At 41.8% G+C, this 17,151-nt stretch overlaps 1 protein-coding gene across 1 annotated transcript; it reads right to left on the bottom strand.

Moving 5' to 3' along the window:
• Window positions 1–621: 621 nt before the first annotated feature.
• LOC147960688 (uncharacterized) lies at window positions 622–5,438 on the bottom strand. The gene is made up of 7 exons (XM_087535848.1): window positions 4,637–5,438; window positions 4,473–4,517; window positions 2,982–3,084; window positions 2,782–2,903; window positions 2,004–2,142; window positions 1,665–1,734; window positions 622–1,558 (listed from the first exon to the last, which is right to left on the bottom strand). The coding sequence occupies exons 1-5, from the start codon at window positions 4,853–4,855 to the stop codon at window positions 2,122–2,124; spliced, it is 510 nt and encodes a 169-aa protein (XP_087391974.1). The 5' UTR covers window positions 4,856–5,438; the 3' UTR covers window positions 622–1,558; window positions 1,665–1,734; window positions 2,004–2,121.
• Window positions 5,439–17,151: the final 11,713 nt, after the last annotated feature.

Consider the following 17,151-nt stretch of genomic DNA (forward strand, 5'->3'; position numbering starts at 1 on the left):
CGAAGATGTATATAAATTAGGTATTTTGGATGTAAAAGAGCGATGTGAGACTATTAATGTATAGAACAATCAGTGTTACTACCTGAAGCTCGTTCTAGCTTAGTTGGCAAAGCCTTTGCGTGTTGGTCGGTCGGTCTTGATAGATGGGCTGGATTCATTGGGCCAAAGAGCTCGCCCTGGTTTGTTCGCTCGGCCTAGGTGGGCCGGATTAATGGGTCCACAGCGTAGAGGGGTTTGCCTGAGACGAACAAAAACGAACCTGGCATGTATTCAACGGACGGACGGACGGAATAAACCGTACGAAAATTATTACGGACTAACGACGTACGATAATTAGGGAGGAAGAAGCAATAGCAATTGCCCGTGCGTTGCAACGGGAGATACGCTATTAAAACCTTGTCATGACAGGGAAAACAGGCAAGGAAGAATTCATTATACATGACACAGAGTAACATACAACTCACCATCAGTTCTAGAAGATATATATAGATATAATCAGATTTTCACTCGAGCAGGAGCATGGACACACAAGTAAAAATACACCCTACTAATCCAAGTGATATTGCATCCACCCTTGTCCCAAGCATGCATACTTATAGACAACTTGAAATGTCAGATCTTTCAGAACTACGAATATATGATCGATTACTACAGAACAAAAAAATGAACCAAGTAAAGTCAATTGTCTTTTGGTAAAAAAAAAATGAGAACTACATAACTCATTGCATGTACACTTTCATGAGTAATAGTTCCTTCATAAGTCAATGAACCTGGTAATCGGCAGACAACTTACTAAATATTTACACATCTTGATACAATAGAATGCAAGCACCTGATTCGTCAAATAAGGATGTAGAACCTCTAGAAGGGAGAGCAGGATACTCCAGTTGGCTGAATGTGGGAGGAATATAACATTTTGAAATGCACCTGAGTTCTTCGGGCATCGTTCATTTGATTCGTACTCACTTGAGGGTTCCAGCGTATATATATAGACATATGTATGGACACACCAACGAAGTATTGTATTCTCGCTTGAATTTTGGTTGCTCCAAACACTTGTAAAGAATCAACTACCCTGCACCATATATGAAATCAACAAGTACACATGACACAAACTATCTGACATAATAGTTATTTTAGTTACAGAAGTAAAAAATTCAGCCTGCATCTTAAATACAAAAATGATATCTGAATTATCGTTCTAAGTGTCACTCTCAGCTATCAATACGAACAGATTGAAAAAGATACAGAGATAATATGTCACAGTAGACGCCTTTGGTACAACTTACTAATCTATTTCTTCATTTCCTTTGTGGTGGTGGCGCTAGTTCTAGGTGTGACCGGTACAACTGATGTGTTAATATGGCACCAACAAAACATGTTGAGACACATGCACAGTTCAAATTCAAACATTGCTTCTATCTAACCCAGATATCAATGACCACGCCTATTTTTGTAGGAAGGCTACTTCTTTAGCATGTGATAGACCTTTTGATAAAAGTTCCCTAATAACTGCTTCCCAAATACGTTGGCCTTTGAAGAAGAAAGGGGTGCCTTCCTGCATTGATCACAGAGGACCATCACTCAGGATATCAGATATGTGCTAAGGAACTGAACTGTATGAAGTAGGAATTGACAAGCAAGTTACAAAAGGTTCTGCCAACCTGAAATTCGTCTTCGACGTTTCCAGAAAATTACACACCATCACAGTATCTTCACTTTAGTTGTAAAAATCTGCAAGTTTAAATGACTATTTCTCAGCAGATTTCAAAGTGTAGTGCCTTTATGATATCACTACAGAGAATGAATCAGAAAGATCACTCCCACTGTCCCACATAAAAAAGATATTATTCTGTCACTATAGAGAACAGCAAGATATTATTCTATCTCAAACAAAATTGAACAATAGGTCTATAGCTCGTTATTACAATAAACTCGACTACCATACAAAATAACAGGCTACAACAAATTTTGTGACAGAAGTTAGAAAGTAGAAATCTTACAGCTTCAAAGCTCTGGCGGTTGTTGGCTTGGAGCTCCTGAACCTTCTTTTCGCATACAGTGCAGGTCAAATATCAGCCTCTTGTTATAGTCACAGTACGATCTCCCCTGAAATCCTCCTCACGGCCACCATCTCCAAACCTTCATGGGCCAGCAAAGAAGATAATAAAACATGCCAAACAGATTGACAAAAGTGTCATAACAAGTATATATTTTTAATTGCAGTAGAAAGACTGAGCCTAGGAGTATCTATTTTTTGTTTCGTTCTGCGTTGCATTTGCACCTGCACAAAAATTGATCACTACATTCTTCCAAATCTAGAATGTCCAGTATTTGCCAATCTGGCTCATTACAATCATCATACAGGGAATCTCAGCATTGAGAAAAGGAAGATACAAAAAAGAAAAAAAGAGGAATAGACAAAGAAGAAATTGTTGCTAGAAGATAACCCGGCCTATATGACTACATTGATCTTGGCAAAGATCTTTACCCAAGATCCTTCTCTCTAATTATCAAATATTCACGCTTGGAGTTAAAACCAAACAAACTTGCATCTTGATCTGCCTAGACTTTTTACTTATAACACCGACCATACACTGCACTTTATCCACAGTGCAAACTGAAAGACATGCAGTTCTTGTTCCAGAACCGAAGAGATATGCATGCATATCATGGTACTGAAAGATGATAGAGTTGTGATATGTGATATATAGCAAAGCTTGCAACGTGGAAAATCAGAACACAAAATTTGAATTGATCTAGTGAGCGAATGATGCTTACACAATCTGAATCCGCTGCTGCCAATGCGGGGCGGGCTAACTGCGGTAGAAGGTGCAGCCCCTGCTGAACTGGAAGGACGACCCCTTCCACTATGCACCCATTGCACAGATCACAATCATACCCTGCTCCACCAGCTCGAGCATCTGAATTTCCAGAACAAAAACGGCCTAGCTAGGTGAAGAAGGATTTAATTTGCGTACCAAGGTGCCAGGTGTCGTGGTCGTAGATGTGGTCGATGTCGAAGTGGAGATGAGGGTTGACACGCCCATGAAGTCGGCGAAGAAGGCCACCAAGCACAAAATGCTAGAGTCCAGAAATACAGGCAGATTAATTCTACTAAAGTTTTAAGATATTGAAATCTTTATGGTTTGATAACATATGAATAGAAATTTAGAAAAAATGGTCGCAAGTCATACAACAGACAAATAAATTTGCCCAAGAACTGATCCTCCATGTCCGGAGAGAACAATCACAGCTACATGGAAGATTTCAACATGTTTAATTGAAAACCTTTGAGAATATTAACATCCTCCAAAGTCTGAATCTCTCCACCTTCCAATCTTTGGGCATCGTCTTCCATGCGATAAATGTAACTACTTCGCATGAAAGGTATAATATAAACTCCCAATAGAAGGTCAGAATAAACTTGTTCAAATCCTGCACTTGTATTGATGGACAAAAGGTTCATGACTTGCACACAGACAACTCTTTTGGGCAAGAAAGGGACCCATTCGTTGTTGCTTCTTTGTTTCTCTGATCAGCTTTTGCTAGGACTGAACTGAAGAAGAGGTCATTTAGATTCAGATCCTAAAACCTAGTTTGTTGTAGAATCCCTAACCGAATTCCAAACTTTTTCCAAGAGCAGTCATTGTACATCATAATTTACCATGTGATACATCGGAAAAAAGGAATGAAAAAATGCCATGCTACAAACATAATATAACTGAATATCGCATTGTCATATACAGTAGGGATTATAAGACGCATAGCTCTAATATCATCATTTTGCATAGGGAAAGGCTTTACACTTTTAGCGCATTAACCTCAAAAGATGGTGCTAACAATAGAAAAGAAGCGGCTTATATTTAGAGAAGTAGTACATGAATAAAAGGGAAGCAACATACATAAATAGCAAGATATTCTATGATACACACACATACACACACATCAGGTTTCTGATGGTCCACACAGTATCAGAAATAACAATATATATCTAGAAAAGAACTATGTGGGGTTCGGTTGTTCTGATCAATTGAGAAAGCCATAGCCTCCTTCCCACGAAAGAGCATGATCCGTGAATTGCAGCAGCTAGCCACTACAACATGAGAGGAGCATAGTAGCACGACAACCGTCGGTGACCCAAGTGTAATGGAACTAACTGCTTCTATGACCTTAATACGAATTAAATTGATGTACCAAATATGTTTGCCAAGATAAATCCGAAAACAAAACTGCTTGTGTGACCTTAATATGAATTAAATTGCTGAACCTCAATATAGTGGAAAGATATTAATAACCTACAGGGTAAGACTTCCAATCCTAAGGTTTGCTAGCAGGCATAACAATGTGACTCCCAGCATGCACCAACAATACGAAAAGATTAGAGCTGGAAGGCATCTGAATTCCTAATACAAAGAACATGATGGGCAAAAACTAATTCAAGTTGACCAGAATCGAATCCTACAGCTCACCCATCTTCTGAGGTATGGGTTCCTTCTTCCAAAATATAATTTTCTCTGCAAATTCAGATGACCGTTATAAGAATAATTAATACATGGCATGTCCATAAATTATATCTGAAACAAAATTTGTTGAAGCAAGAACTTGAGCAACAATTTCCAACTGTGTAGGTTACCTCTGATCTCAGTGAAGGACGAAGCAGCCACAGTGGATCCATGACCTGAGATGGCATCCTGTAGATGCCAAACCATAAAATATAGAGCATGTTTGCCAAAAGACCGCGGCACCTCTGATAGCTCAATTCGGTCGGATGAAGGTAAACAACAATTAAAACTAAAAAGGCGCAGCAAAGATAAACAGAAAACAAGGCACGGCAAAAACAAAAAGCATGCATATATATCTCATTATGAGCGCCCAGATCTTGTTGGAGCTGCTGTGTCTAGGTACAAAAAAAGGTCAACACCTAACTGTAACTTCTTTATACAATTAAAGAAAATCTGCAGATATACATTTGTCAAGCAATAGGAGCCGGCGTACCCATGTGTCTTGAGACTCCACACAATGTAAATTAATTAGCAAACCATTATTCTAATAACCCGATTAGCTCCCACCATCATAACATGTTTTGAATCATATGGAAGGAGAGTTACTCTCATGTTGTATTCATGTGGGAGTTTACCTCAAGGATCTGTGACTGAAACTGGCTCGGACAAACACACAAACACCTTGTGTGCAAAAAATAACTGAGAACATCCACAAACACATACGCATACAAATTTGAGGTGGAGGGCAGTGCAGAGGGGACGGCTAGGTAGCCGGCAAGTGCAACGACGACCAGCTGGCGGTGGCTCTGGTTGAGCGGCGAGCGCAAGCCCTCCCGGGCGGAGCACAACGAGGAGCACGGGCACGCGGGGCAAAGGAGGAGCTAAGGTGTAACTGTGTAGGTCACCGGATCGATCGCCGCCGCGTGGGCCGCGTGCCTCCTGGCGGCTGGCAGGGAGAGAGAGAGCCCGAGCAGCCGTGTTCGTGTCTGTCCATTTTTTTATTTACATCCCCGACGAAACGTTTTCTTACTTCAAAACAGGGACTGCCGGTTGATTTCTGAGAAGTGGAGGGACTTTTTTCTGTAAAAACATCGAACGACGTATGACTAAAAGCAATCGCTGGTTTATTATTAGGGATATATATATATATATACCTATACCTACTAATAAAGCGGCTATCGCTTTTGGTCGTCCGTCATTAAAATTACACTCTAAGTTGGTAAATATTACTCACCGATGCCACCCGCAAGTGAGAAAACGATTCAATTTTTCAGACCAAAAGTCGCCATCTCCTTTGTTATTTTACAGATCCATCGTGGAAGTCACAAAACGATAAGCAGCAGACTGGTTGGCGGATCTCTCCTCTGGTGACTAGACCATGGTTTGATCCCAGCCTCCACAATTTACATCTTTCTTTTTTCATGCATGTATGCGTTCATGGGCCAGCCCATGTGCTGGGCTTCGCTGCCCTGTTTGTTTTATTTTATTTTTTTGTATTTTCTTTTCTCATTCTGTTTTCTTTCTTCTTTCAATTAATTCAGGATTTTAATATTCTAAAAGTTGCAACTTTTCAAAAAAAATTTGAGAAATCATAAAATATATGTGAATTCAAAAAAATTGAAAATCATAAAAATTTTGCAGATTCAAAAAATGTTGGTGGTTTTGTAAAACTGTTCGCAAAATTATAAATCAATCACAATTTGGAAAAAATGGTCGGGAAATAAATCATGTTCATATTCGGGAATCAGAAAAAAATGTTCATGACAATTTAGAAAATGTTCACAAATTCCCGCAAAAAAAATGTTCACAAAAATAAAAATAAACATTTGTTTTTAAAATTTGTTCCCAATTTTAAAAAAATTCATTGATTCATAAAATGTTCGTTGGTTCAAAAACTGTTAATGAATTCGAAACCGGTTTGTACATTTTTTTTGTAAAAACACTAATGTTCATGATTTTGAGAAAATCAAAAATTTCAAAAAAAAATGTTTGTCGATTTGAAAAACTGTTCACTAATTCAAAAGTATTTTATGTCTAGGATTTGATTAGTTTTTCGAAAGTCTTTATATGTCTTGGCGTTGGGAGTAGTTTGTGGTCAATGAGATTTGTTTTTAAAGTTTTAAACGTTTCCTTGCGCAACATAATGACAAGTGTGGTATGCACTGGCAAACTCATAGCCTTGGGATTTACCGCATCGAATGCATTGTGATCACGTAGACATCGCGACCATCATCGGCTAGGATGAGAATGGCAACATGGTGAGCCACTCTGTTAAAATAGAGTACATTCATATATTAGAATATTGAGTCATACTTAGTTGGCTAGCCATAATTTTTTGTTCCCCATTACAACGCACGGGCATATTTGCTAGTAATTAATTAAGGGAGAAGCGTCGATGGAGGGGTTTGTTGGGGCAACGCACAAGCGCCTATTCGAGCGCTACCGTGATCGATTGAGAACCTGTTGCGTTTGTTAGAAAGGCCCATGCAAGAAAAAAAAAGAGATCAGGCGCCCAACGACTGGCTTGGCATCGATGCCAGCCAGAATCCTGGGATTGATTGGGATTTTAACGAAACGGCTATGAATTGGAACCTAGCGTCTGGTCTTAGCACCGGCGTTGTAGATGCCCTAAGGGAACTCTATACAGCTGCTCATCTAAGAACATCTCCGGCGCGCGGCGCCCTAAAAAGGTGTTTGCAGCGCCTCCGTAGCCAGTTTTTACGCGCCGCGGAGCGCTGGCTCCAGCGGCCGCTGCAAAAAATTGTGCGCGCCCGCCGCTCCAGCAGACACGCTATATTTCTTCTCCTTCTACTCCGACTTGATACACATTCAGCTCCGACTCGATACAATAGGCATAGATAGATAAAATAATAGATAAAACGATACATAGATAGATAAAAATGATACAAAGCTAACTCATAGGGGAGAGACTAGTGTAAAAGCAGCACCTGATGTCAAAAATAGAAAAATGCAGTGACATCCGTCGGATATTTTTTTTGAGAAGGAACAAATTATATTCCACTTAAACTTGGGAAGCCATATCAGCGTTCACCAAGACAGAAACAATGTCTGGGGCAACATTCGCCCACACATGAAGTGGTTCAGCAGCACCCATAGCAAACTGGGCCAAAGCATGCGCCACATGGTTACAGTTCCGGGGACAATACATGAATTCAGAGAAAACAAAGGAGGCATGGCACAGGCTTCTTGCTTCTCTGAAGAGAACTCCCAGCTCCGCAGCATCGTAGTCCCGCCCTTTAAGTGCAGAAATCATTGTCAAACAGTCTGATTCAAAACTGATACGTTGTGCACCCAGGTCAGCTGCCCCTTCAATAGCTCGCATACAAGCGATCACCTCCGCGTGCAGGGCAGATCTTACATGGTTCATCTTGCCAGCAGCAGCCGCCAAGAAAGCGCCAATTTCGTCTCTCGCAATAAAACCCCACGCACCCTTCTCAGACTCCACCTGAAAAGCAGCATCCATATTGATCTTGATCAAGTTTGTAGCTGGAGGGATCCAAACCTGGGGTTGTTGCGGCTGGGGCGTTTTCTGAATGTGCACCGAAGTGAAATCAGTCAAGTGTTTTGTGATGAAAGAACCAATTTCTGCTGCTGTCTTCTGTACTTCACCTGCATTGACTTTGTTCCTCGACGTCCACCAGTCCCATAGGAGCACATCCACGCGCAACTTCTTGAAGGAAATATGCCCTAGAGACAATAATAAAGTTATTATTTATTTCCTTATATCATGTTTATTATTCATGCTAGAATTGTATTAACCGGAAACATAATACATGTGTGAATACATAGACAAACAGAGTGTCACTAGTATGCCTCTACTTGACTAGCTCGTTAATCGAAGATGATTATGTTTCCTAACCATGAACAAAAGAGTTATTATTTGATTAACGAGATCACATCATTAGAAGAATGATGTGATTGACATGACCCATTCCATTAGCTTAGCACCCGATCGTTTAGTATGTTGCTATTGCTTTCTTCATGACTTATACATGTTCCTATGACTATGAGATTATGCAACTCCCGTTTGCCGGAGGAACACTTTGTGTGCTACCAAACGTCACAATATAACTGGGTGATTATAAAGGAGCTCTACAGGTGTCTCCAAAGGTACATATTGGGTTGGCGTATTTCGAGATTAGGATTTGTCACTCCGTTTGTCGGAGAGGTATCTCTGGGCCCTCTCGGTAATGCACATCACATAAGCCTTGCAAGCATTGCAACTAATGAGTTAGTTGCGAGATGATGTATTACGAAATGAGTAAAGAGACTTGCCGGTAACGAGATTGAACTAGGTATTGAGATACCGACGATCGAATCTCGGGCAAGTAAAATACCGATGACAAAGGGAACAACGTATGTTGTTATGCGGTCTGACCGATAAAGATCTTCGTAGAATATGTAGGAGCCAATATGAGCATCCAGGTTCCGCTATTGGTTATTGACTGGAGACGTGTCTCGGTCATGTCTACATTGTTCTCGAACCCGTAGGGTCTGCACGCTTAAGGTTTCGATGACAGTTATATTATGAGTCTATGAGTTTTGATGTACCGAAGTTAGTTCGGAGTCCCGGATGTGATCACGGACATAACGAGGAGTCTCGAAATGGTCGAGACATAAAGATTGATATATTGGACGGCTATATTCGGACACCGGAAGTGTTCCGGGTGATTTCGGAGAAAACCGGAGAGCCGGAGGGTTACCGGAACCCTACCGGGAGAAGTAATGGGCCATATGGGCCTTAGTGGAGAGAGAGAGGGGCAGCTAGGGTGGGCCGCGCGCCTCCTCCCCCCTGGTCCGAATTGGACTAGGAGAGGGGGGGGGCGCCCCCCTTTCCTTCTCCCTCCCCACTTCCTTCCCCCTCCTAGTAGGAGTCCTACTCCTACTAGGAGGAGGACTCCTCCTGGCGCGCCAATAGGGGCCGGCTGGCCTCCTCCCCTTGCTCCTTTATATACGGGGGCAGGGGGCACCCCTAGACACAAGTTGATCCACGTGATCATATTCTTAGCCGTGTGCGGTGCCCCCTTCCACCATAATCCTCGATAATATTGTAGCGGTGCTTAGGCGAAGCCCTGCGACGGTAGAACATCAAGATCGTCACCACGCCGTCGTGCTGACGGAACTCTTCCCCGACACTTTGCTGGATCGGAGTCCGGGGATCGTCATCGAGCTGAACGTGTGCTAGAACTTGGAGGTGTCGTAGTTTCGGTGCTTGATCGGTCGGGCCGTGAAGACGTACGACTACATCAACCGCGTTGTGCTAACGCTTCCGCTGTCGGTCTACGAGGGTACGTAGATCACACTCTCCCCTCTCGTTACTATGCATCACCATGATCTTGCGTGTGCGTAGGAAATTTTTGAAATTACTACGTTCCCCAACAGTGGCATCCGAGCCTAGGTTGATGTTATATGCACGAGTAGAACACAAGTGAGTTGTGGGCGATATAAGTCATACTGCTTACCAGCATGTCATACTTTGGTTCGGCGGTATTGTTGGACGAAGCGGCTCGGACCGACATTTCGCGAGACCGGTTCTCCCGACGTGCTTTGCACAAAGGTGGCTAGCGGGTGACAGTTTCTCCAACTTTAGTTGAACCGAGTGTGGCTACGCCCGGTCCTTGCGAAGGTTAAAACAGCACCAACTTGACAAACTATCGTTGTGGTTTTGATGCGTAGGTAAGATTGGTTCTTGCTTAAGCCCGTAGCAGCCACGTAGAACTTGCAACAACAAAGTAGAGGACGTCTAACTTGTTTTTGCAGGGCATGTTGTGATGTGATATGGTCAAGTCATGATGCTAAAATTTTATTGTATGAGATGATCATGTTTTGTAACCAAGATATCGGCAACTGGCAGGAGCCATATGGTTGTCGCTTTATTGTATGCAATGCAATTGCGCTGTAATGCTTTACTTTATCACTAAGCGGTAGCGATAGTCGTGGAAGCATAAGATTGGCGAGACGACAACGATGCTATGATGGTGATCAAGGTGTCGCGCCGGTGACGATGGTGATCACGACGGTGCTTCGAAGATGGAGATCACAAGCACAAGATGATGATGGCCATATCATATCACTTATATTGATTGCATGTGATGTTTATCTTTTATGCATCTTATCTTGCTTTGATTGACGGTAGCATTTTAAGATGATCTCTCACTAATTATCAAGAAGTGTTCTCCCTGAGTATGCACCGTTGCGAAAATTCTTCGTGCTGAGACACCACGTGATGATCAGGTGTGATAGGCTCTACGTTCAAATACAACGGGTGCAAAACAGTTGCACACACGGAATACTCAGGTTATACTTGACGAGCCAAGCATATACAGATATGGCCTCGGAACACGGAGACCGAAAGGTCGAGCGTGAATCATATAGTAGATATGATCAACATAGTGATGTTCACCATTGAAACTACTCCATCTCACGTGATGATCGGACATGGTTTAGTTGATTTGGATCACGTGATCACTTAGAAGATTAGAGGGATGTCTTTCTAAGTGGGAGTTCTTAAGTAATATGATTAATTGAACTTTAAATTTATCATGAACTTAGTCCTGGTAGTATTTTGCAAATTATGTTGTAGATCAATAGCTCGCGTTGTTGCTTCCCTGTGTTTATTTTGATATGTTCCTAGAGAAAATTGTGTTGAAAAATGTTAGTAGCAATGATGCGGATTGGATCCGTGATCTGAGGTTTATCCTCATTGCTACACAGAAAAATTATGTCCTTGATGCACCGCTAGGTGACAGACCTATTGCAGGAGCAGATGCAGACGTTATGAACGTTTGGCTAGCTCAATATGATGACTACTTGATAGTTTAGTGCACCATGCTTAACGGCTTAGAATCGGGACTTCAAAGACGTTTTGAACGTCATGGAACATATGAGATGTTCCAGGAGTTGAAGTTAATATTTCAAGCAAATAACAGAGTTGAGAGATATGAAGTTTCCAACAAGTTCTATAGCTAAAAGATGGAGGAGAATCGCTCAACTAGTGAGCATGTGCTCAGATTGTCTGGGTACTACAATTGCTTGAATCAAGTGGGAGTTAATCTTCCAGATAAAATAGTGATTAACAGAATTCTCTAGTCACCATCACCAAGTTAGTAGAACTTCGTGATGAACTATGATATGCAAGGGATAACGGAAATGATTCCCAAGCTCTTCGTAATGCTGAAATTGACGAAGGTAGAAATCAAGAAAAACATCAAGTGTTGATGGTAGACAAGACCACTAGTTTCAATAAAAGGGCAGAGGGAAGAAGGGGAACTTCAAGAAGAACAGCAAGCAAGTTGCTGCTCAAGTGAAGAAGCCCAAGTCTGGTCCTAAGCCTGAGACTAAGTGCTTCTACTGCAAAGGGACTGGTCACTGGAAGCGGAACTACCCCAAGTGATTGGCGGACAAGAAAGATGGAAAAGTGAACATAAGTATATTTGATATACATGTTATTGATGTGTACTTTACTAGTGTTTATAGCAACCCCTCAGTATTTGATACTAGTTCAGTTGCTAAGATTAGTAACTCGAAACGGGAGTTGCAGAATAAACAAAGACTAGTTAAGGGTGAAGTGACGATGTGTGTTGGAAGTGGTTCCAAGATTGATATGATCATCATCGCACACTCCCTATAATTTCGGGATTAGTGTTGAACCTAAATAAGTGTTATTTGGTGTTTGCGTTGAGCATGAATATGATTTGATCATGTTTATTGTAATACGGTTATTCATTTAAGTAAGAGAATAAATTGTTGTTCTGTTTACATGAATAAAACCTTATATGGTTACACACCCAATGAAAATAGTTCGTTGGATCTCGATCGTAGTGATACACATAATCATAATATTGAAACCAAAGGATGCAAAGTTAATAATGATAGTGCAACTTATTTGTGGCACTGCCATTTAGGTCATATTGGTGTAAAGCGCATGAAGAAACTCCATGCTGATGGGCTTTTGGAATCACTTGATTGTGAATCAGTTGATGCTTGCGAACCATGCCTCATGGACAAGATGACTAAGACTCTGTTCTTCGGAACAATGGAGAGAGCAACAAATTTGTTAGAAATCATAGATACTGATGTATGTGGTCCGATGAATATTGAGGCTCGCGACAGGTATCATTATTTTCTGATCTTCACAGATGATTTGAGCGGATATGAGTATATCTACTTGATGAAACATAAGTCTGAAACATTTGAGAAGTTCAAAGAATTTCAGTGTGAAGTGAAAAATCATCGTAACAAGAAAATAAAGTTTCTACGATCTGATCGTAGAGAAGAGTATTTGAGTTACGAGTTTGGCCTTCAGTTAAAAACAATGTGAAATAGTTTCACTACTCACGCCACCTGGAACACCACAATGTAATGGTGTGTCCGAACGTCATAATCGCACTTTATTAGATATGGTGCGATCTATGATGTCTCTTACCGATCTATCACTGTCGTTTTGGGGTTATGCATTAGAGACAGCTGCATTCACGTTAAATAGGGCACCATCTAAATCCGTTGAAACGACACCGTATGAACTATGGTTTGGCAAGAAACCTAAGCTGTCGTTTCTTAAAGTTTGAGGTTGCAATGCTTATGTGAAAAAGTTTCAACCTGATAAGCTCAAACCCAAATCAAAGAAGTGCGTCTTCATAGGATACCCAGAAGAAAATGTTGGGTACACCTTCTATCACAGATCCGAAGGCAAGATATTCGTTGCTTTGAATGGATCCTTTCTAGAGAAGGAATTTCTCTCGAAAGAAGTGAGTGGGAGGAAAGTAGAACTTGATGAGGTAACTGTACCTGCTCCCTTATTGGAAAGTAGTTCATCACAGAAATCTGTTCCTGTGACTACTAGACCGATTAGTGAGGAAGCTAATGATGATGATCATGTAACTTCAAATCAAGTTACTACCGAACCTCGTAGGTAAAACCAGAGTGAGATCCGCACCAGAGTGGTACGGTAATCCAGCTCTGGAGGTCATGTTACTTGACCATGACGAGCCTACGAACTATGAGGAAGCGATGATGAGCCCAGATTCCATGAAATGGCTTGAGGCCATGAAATCTGAGATGAGATCCATGTATGAGAACAAAGTATGGACTTTGATTGACTTGCCCAATGATCGGCGAGCCATTGAGATTAAATGGATCTTCAAGAGGAAGACGGACGCTGATAGTAGTGTTACTATCTACAAAGCTAGAATTTTCGCAAAAAGGTTTTCGACAAATTCAAGGTGTTGACTACGATGAGAGTTTCTCACTCGTATCTATGCTTAAGTCTGTCTGAATCATGTTAGCAATTGCCGCATTTTATGAAATCCGGCAAATGGATAAACAAAACTGCATTCCTTAATGGATTTATTAAAGAAGAGTTGTATATGATACAACCAGAAGGTTTTGTCAATCCTAAAGGTGCTAACAAAATGTGCAAGCTCCAGCGATCCATCTATGGACTGGTGCAAGCATCTCAGAGTTGGAATATGCGCTTTGATGAGATGATCAAAGCATATAGTTTTATACAGACTTGCGGTGAAGCCTGTATTTACAAGAAAGTGAGTGGGAGCACTACAACATTTCTGATAAGTATATGTGAATGACATATTATTGATCGGAAATAATGTAGAATTACTCTGCAAAGCGTAAAGGAGTGTCTTGAAAGAAGTTTTTCAAAGAAAGACCTCAGTGAAGCTGCTTACATATTAAGCATCAAGATCTATAGAGATAGATCAAGACGCTTGATATGTTTTTTTTCAATGAGTACATACCTTGACAATATTTTGAAGTAGTTCAAAAATTGGAACGGTCAAAGAAAGAGTTCTTGGCTGTGTTACAAGGTGTGAAATTGAGTAAGACTCAAAGCCCGACCACGGCAAAAGATAGAAAGAGAATGAAAGTCATTCCCTATGCCTCAGCCATAGGTTCTATAAAGTATGCCATGCTGTGTACCAGATCTATTGTATACCCTACACTGTGTTAAGCAAGGGGGTACAATAGTGATCTAAGAGTAGATCACTGGACAGCGGTCAAAATTATCCTTAGTGGAATAAGGAAATATTTCTCAATTATGGAGGTGACAAAAAGGTTCGTCGTAAAAGTTACGTCGATGCAAGTTTTTGACACAGATCTGGATGACTCTAAGTCTCGATCTAGATACATATATATTGAAAGTGGGAACAATTAGCTAGAGTAGCTCCGTGCAGAGCATTGTAGACATAGAATTTGCAAAATACTTACGAATCTGTATGTGATAGACCCGTTGACTAAAATTGTCTCACAAGCAAAACATGATCACACCTTAGTACTCTTTGGGTGTTAATCACATAAACGATGTGAACTAGATTACTGACTCTAGTAAACCCTTTGGGTATAGGTCACATGACAATGTGAACTATGGGTGTTAATCACATGGTGATGTGAACTATTAGTGTTGAATCACATGGCAATGTGAACTAGATTATTGACTCTAGTGCAAGTGGGAGACTGAAGGAAATATGCCCTAGAGACAATAATAAAGTTATTATTTATTTCCTTATATCATGTTTATTATTCATGCTAGAATTGTATTAACAGGAAACATAATACATGTGTGAATACATAGACAAACAGAGTGTCACTAGTATGCCTCTACTTGACTAGCTCGTTAATAGAAGATGGTTATGTTTCCTAACCATGAAGAAAAGAGTTGTTATTTGATTAACGGGATCACATCATTAGAAGAATGATGTGATTGACATGACCCATTCCATTAGCTTAGCACCCGATCGTTTAGTATGTTGCTATTGCTTTCTTCATGACTTATACATGTTCCTATGACTATGAGATTATGCAACTCCCGTTTGCCGGAGGAACACTTTGTGTGCTACCAAACGTCACAACGTAACTGGGTGATTATAAAGGAGCTCTACAGGTGTCTCCAAAGGTACATGTTGGGTTGGCGTATTTCGAGATTAGGATTTGTCACTCCATTTGTCGGAGAGGTATCTCTGGGCCCTCTCGGTAATGCACATCACATAAGCCTTGCAAGCATTGCAACTAATGAGTTAGTTGCGAGATGATGTATTACAAAACGAGTAAAGAGACTTGCCGGTAACGAGATTGAACTAGGTATTGAGATACCGACGATCGAATCTCGGGCAAGTAAAATACCGATGACAAAGGGAACAACGTATGTTGTTATGCGGTCTGACCGATAAAGATCTTCGTAGAATATGTAGGAGCCAATATGAGCATCCAGGTTCTGCTATTGGTTATTGACCGGAGACGTGTCTCGGTCATGTCTACATTGTTCTCGAACCCGTAGGGTCCGCACGCTTAAGGTTTCGATGACAGTTATATTATGAGTTTATGAGTTTTGATGTACCGAAGTTAGTTCGGAGTCCCGGATGTGATCACGGACATAACGAGGAGTCTCGAAATGGTCGAGACATAAAGATTGATATATTGGAAGGCTATATTCGGACACCGGAAGTGTTCCGGGTGATTTCGAAGAAAACCGGAGAGCCGGAGGGTTACCGGAACCCTATCGGGAGAAGTAATGAGCCATATGGGCCTTAGTGGAGAGAGAGAGGGGCAGCTAGGGTGGGCCGCGCGCCTCCTCCCCCTGGTCCGAATTGGACTAGGAGAGGGGGGGGCGCCCCCCTTTCCTTCTCCCTCCCCACTTCCTTCCCCCTCCTAGTAGGAGTCCTACTCCTACTAGGAGGAGGACTCCTCCTGGCGCGCCAATAGGGGCCGGCTGGCCTCCTCCCCTTGCTCCTTTATATACGGGGGCAGGGGGCACCCCTAGACACAAGTTGATCCACGTGATCATATTCTTAGCCATGTGCGGTGCCCCCTTCCACCATAATCCTCGATAATATTGTAGCAGTGCTTAGGCGAAGCCCTGCGACGGTAGAACATCAAGATCGTCACCACGCCGTCGTGCTGATAGAACTCTTCCCCGACACTTTGCTGGATCGGAGTCCGGGGATCGTCATCGAGCTGAACGTGTGCTAGAACTCGAAGGTGCCGTAGTTTTGGTGCTTGATCGGTCGGGCCGTGAAGACGTACGACTACATCAACCGCGTTGTGCTGACGCTTCCGCTATCGGTCTACGAGGGTACGTAGATCACACTCTCCCCTCTCGTTACTATGCATCACCATGATCTTGTGTGTGCGTAGGAAATTTTTGAAATTACTACGTTCCCCAACACTTCTTTTCTCGCTGCATAGCGCAAACATGGCGTATCATATCTTGTGGATCTTGGCACTGGCTGAGGGAGACGCGAACATCCTCCAGGAATTGTTCTCTCCAAACAGCTTTCACCTTCTTACATTTGAAGAATAAATGCCCTCCATCTTCATCAAGCCTCCAGCACATGGGACATCTCGTGTGAAGTTCAATATGCTTCCTTTTGATATTCATCCGGATTGGAAGACTGTTGTGAGCCAGACGCCACAAGAACATGCAGACTTTGCCCGGGAGTTCAAGCTGCCAGATTTGATTCCAGTTCACCGAGCTAGGCCCCTGCTGACCAGATGTTCCTGCATCTTGACAATGACGAGACTCCTTTAGGCTCACTCCTAGGTGATATGCAGATTTGACAGAAAACACCCCCTTTTTGTCATAATGCTAGGAGATAAAGTCCTCCATATCCACTCT

The sequence above is a fragment of the Triticum urartu genome, chromosome 7A, assembly GCF_056163025.1.
Source record: "Triticum urartu cultivar PI428250 chromosome 7A, HENAU_Tu73, whole genome shotgun sequence".
NCBI lineage: Eukaryota > Viridiplantae > Streptophyta > Magnoliopsida > Poales > Poaceae > Triticum > Triticum urartu.

Excerpts from the sequence above, each read along its gene's own strand:
- LOC147960688 (XM_087535848.1), bottom strand. The coding sequence starts at position 4,855 with ATGCATGCTTTTTGTTTTTGCCGTGCCTTGTTTTCTGTTTATCTTTGC. Across the intron at positions 3,085-4,472 it reads ACCCATACCTCAGAAGATGG|CATTTTGTGCTTGGTGGCCT; the intron begins GTGAGCTGTAGG and ends TCTGGACTCTAG. Across the intron at positions 2,143-2,781 it reads CAGCAGCGGATTCAGATTGT|GTTTGGAGATGGTGGCCGTG; the intron begins GTAAGCATCATT and ends TGGCCCATGAAG.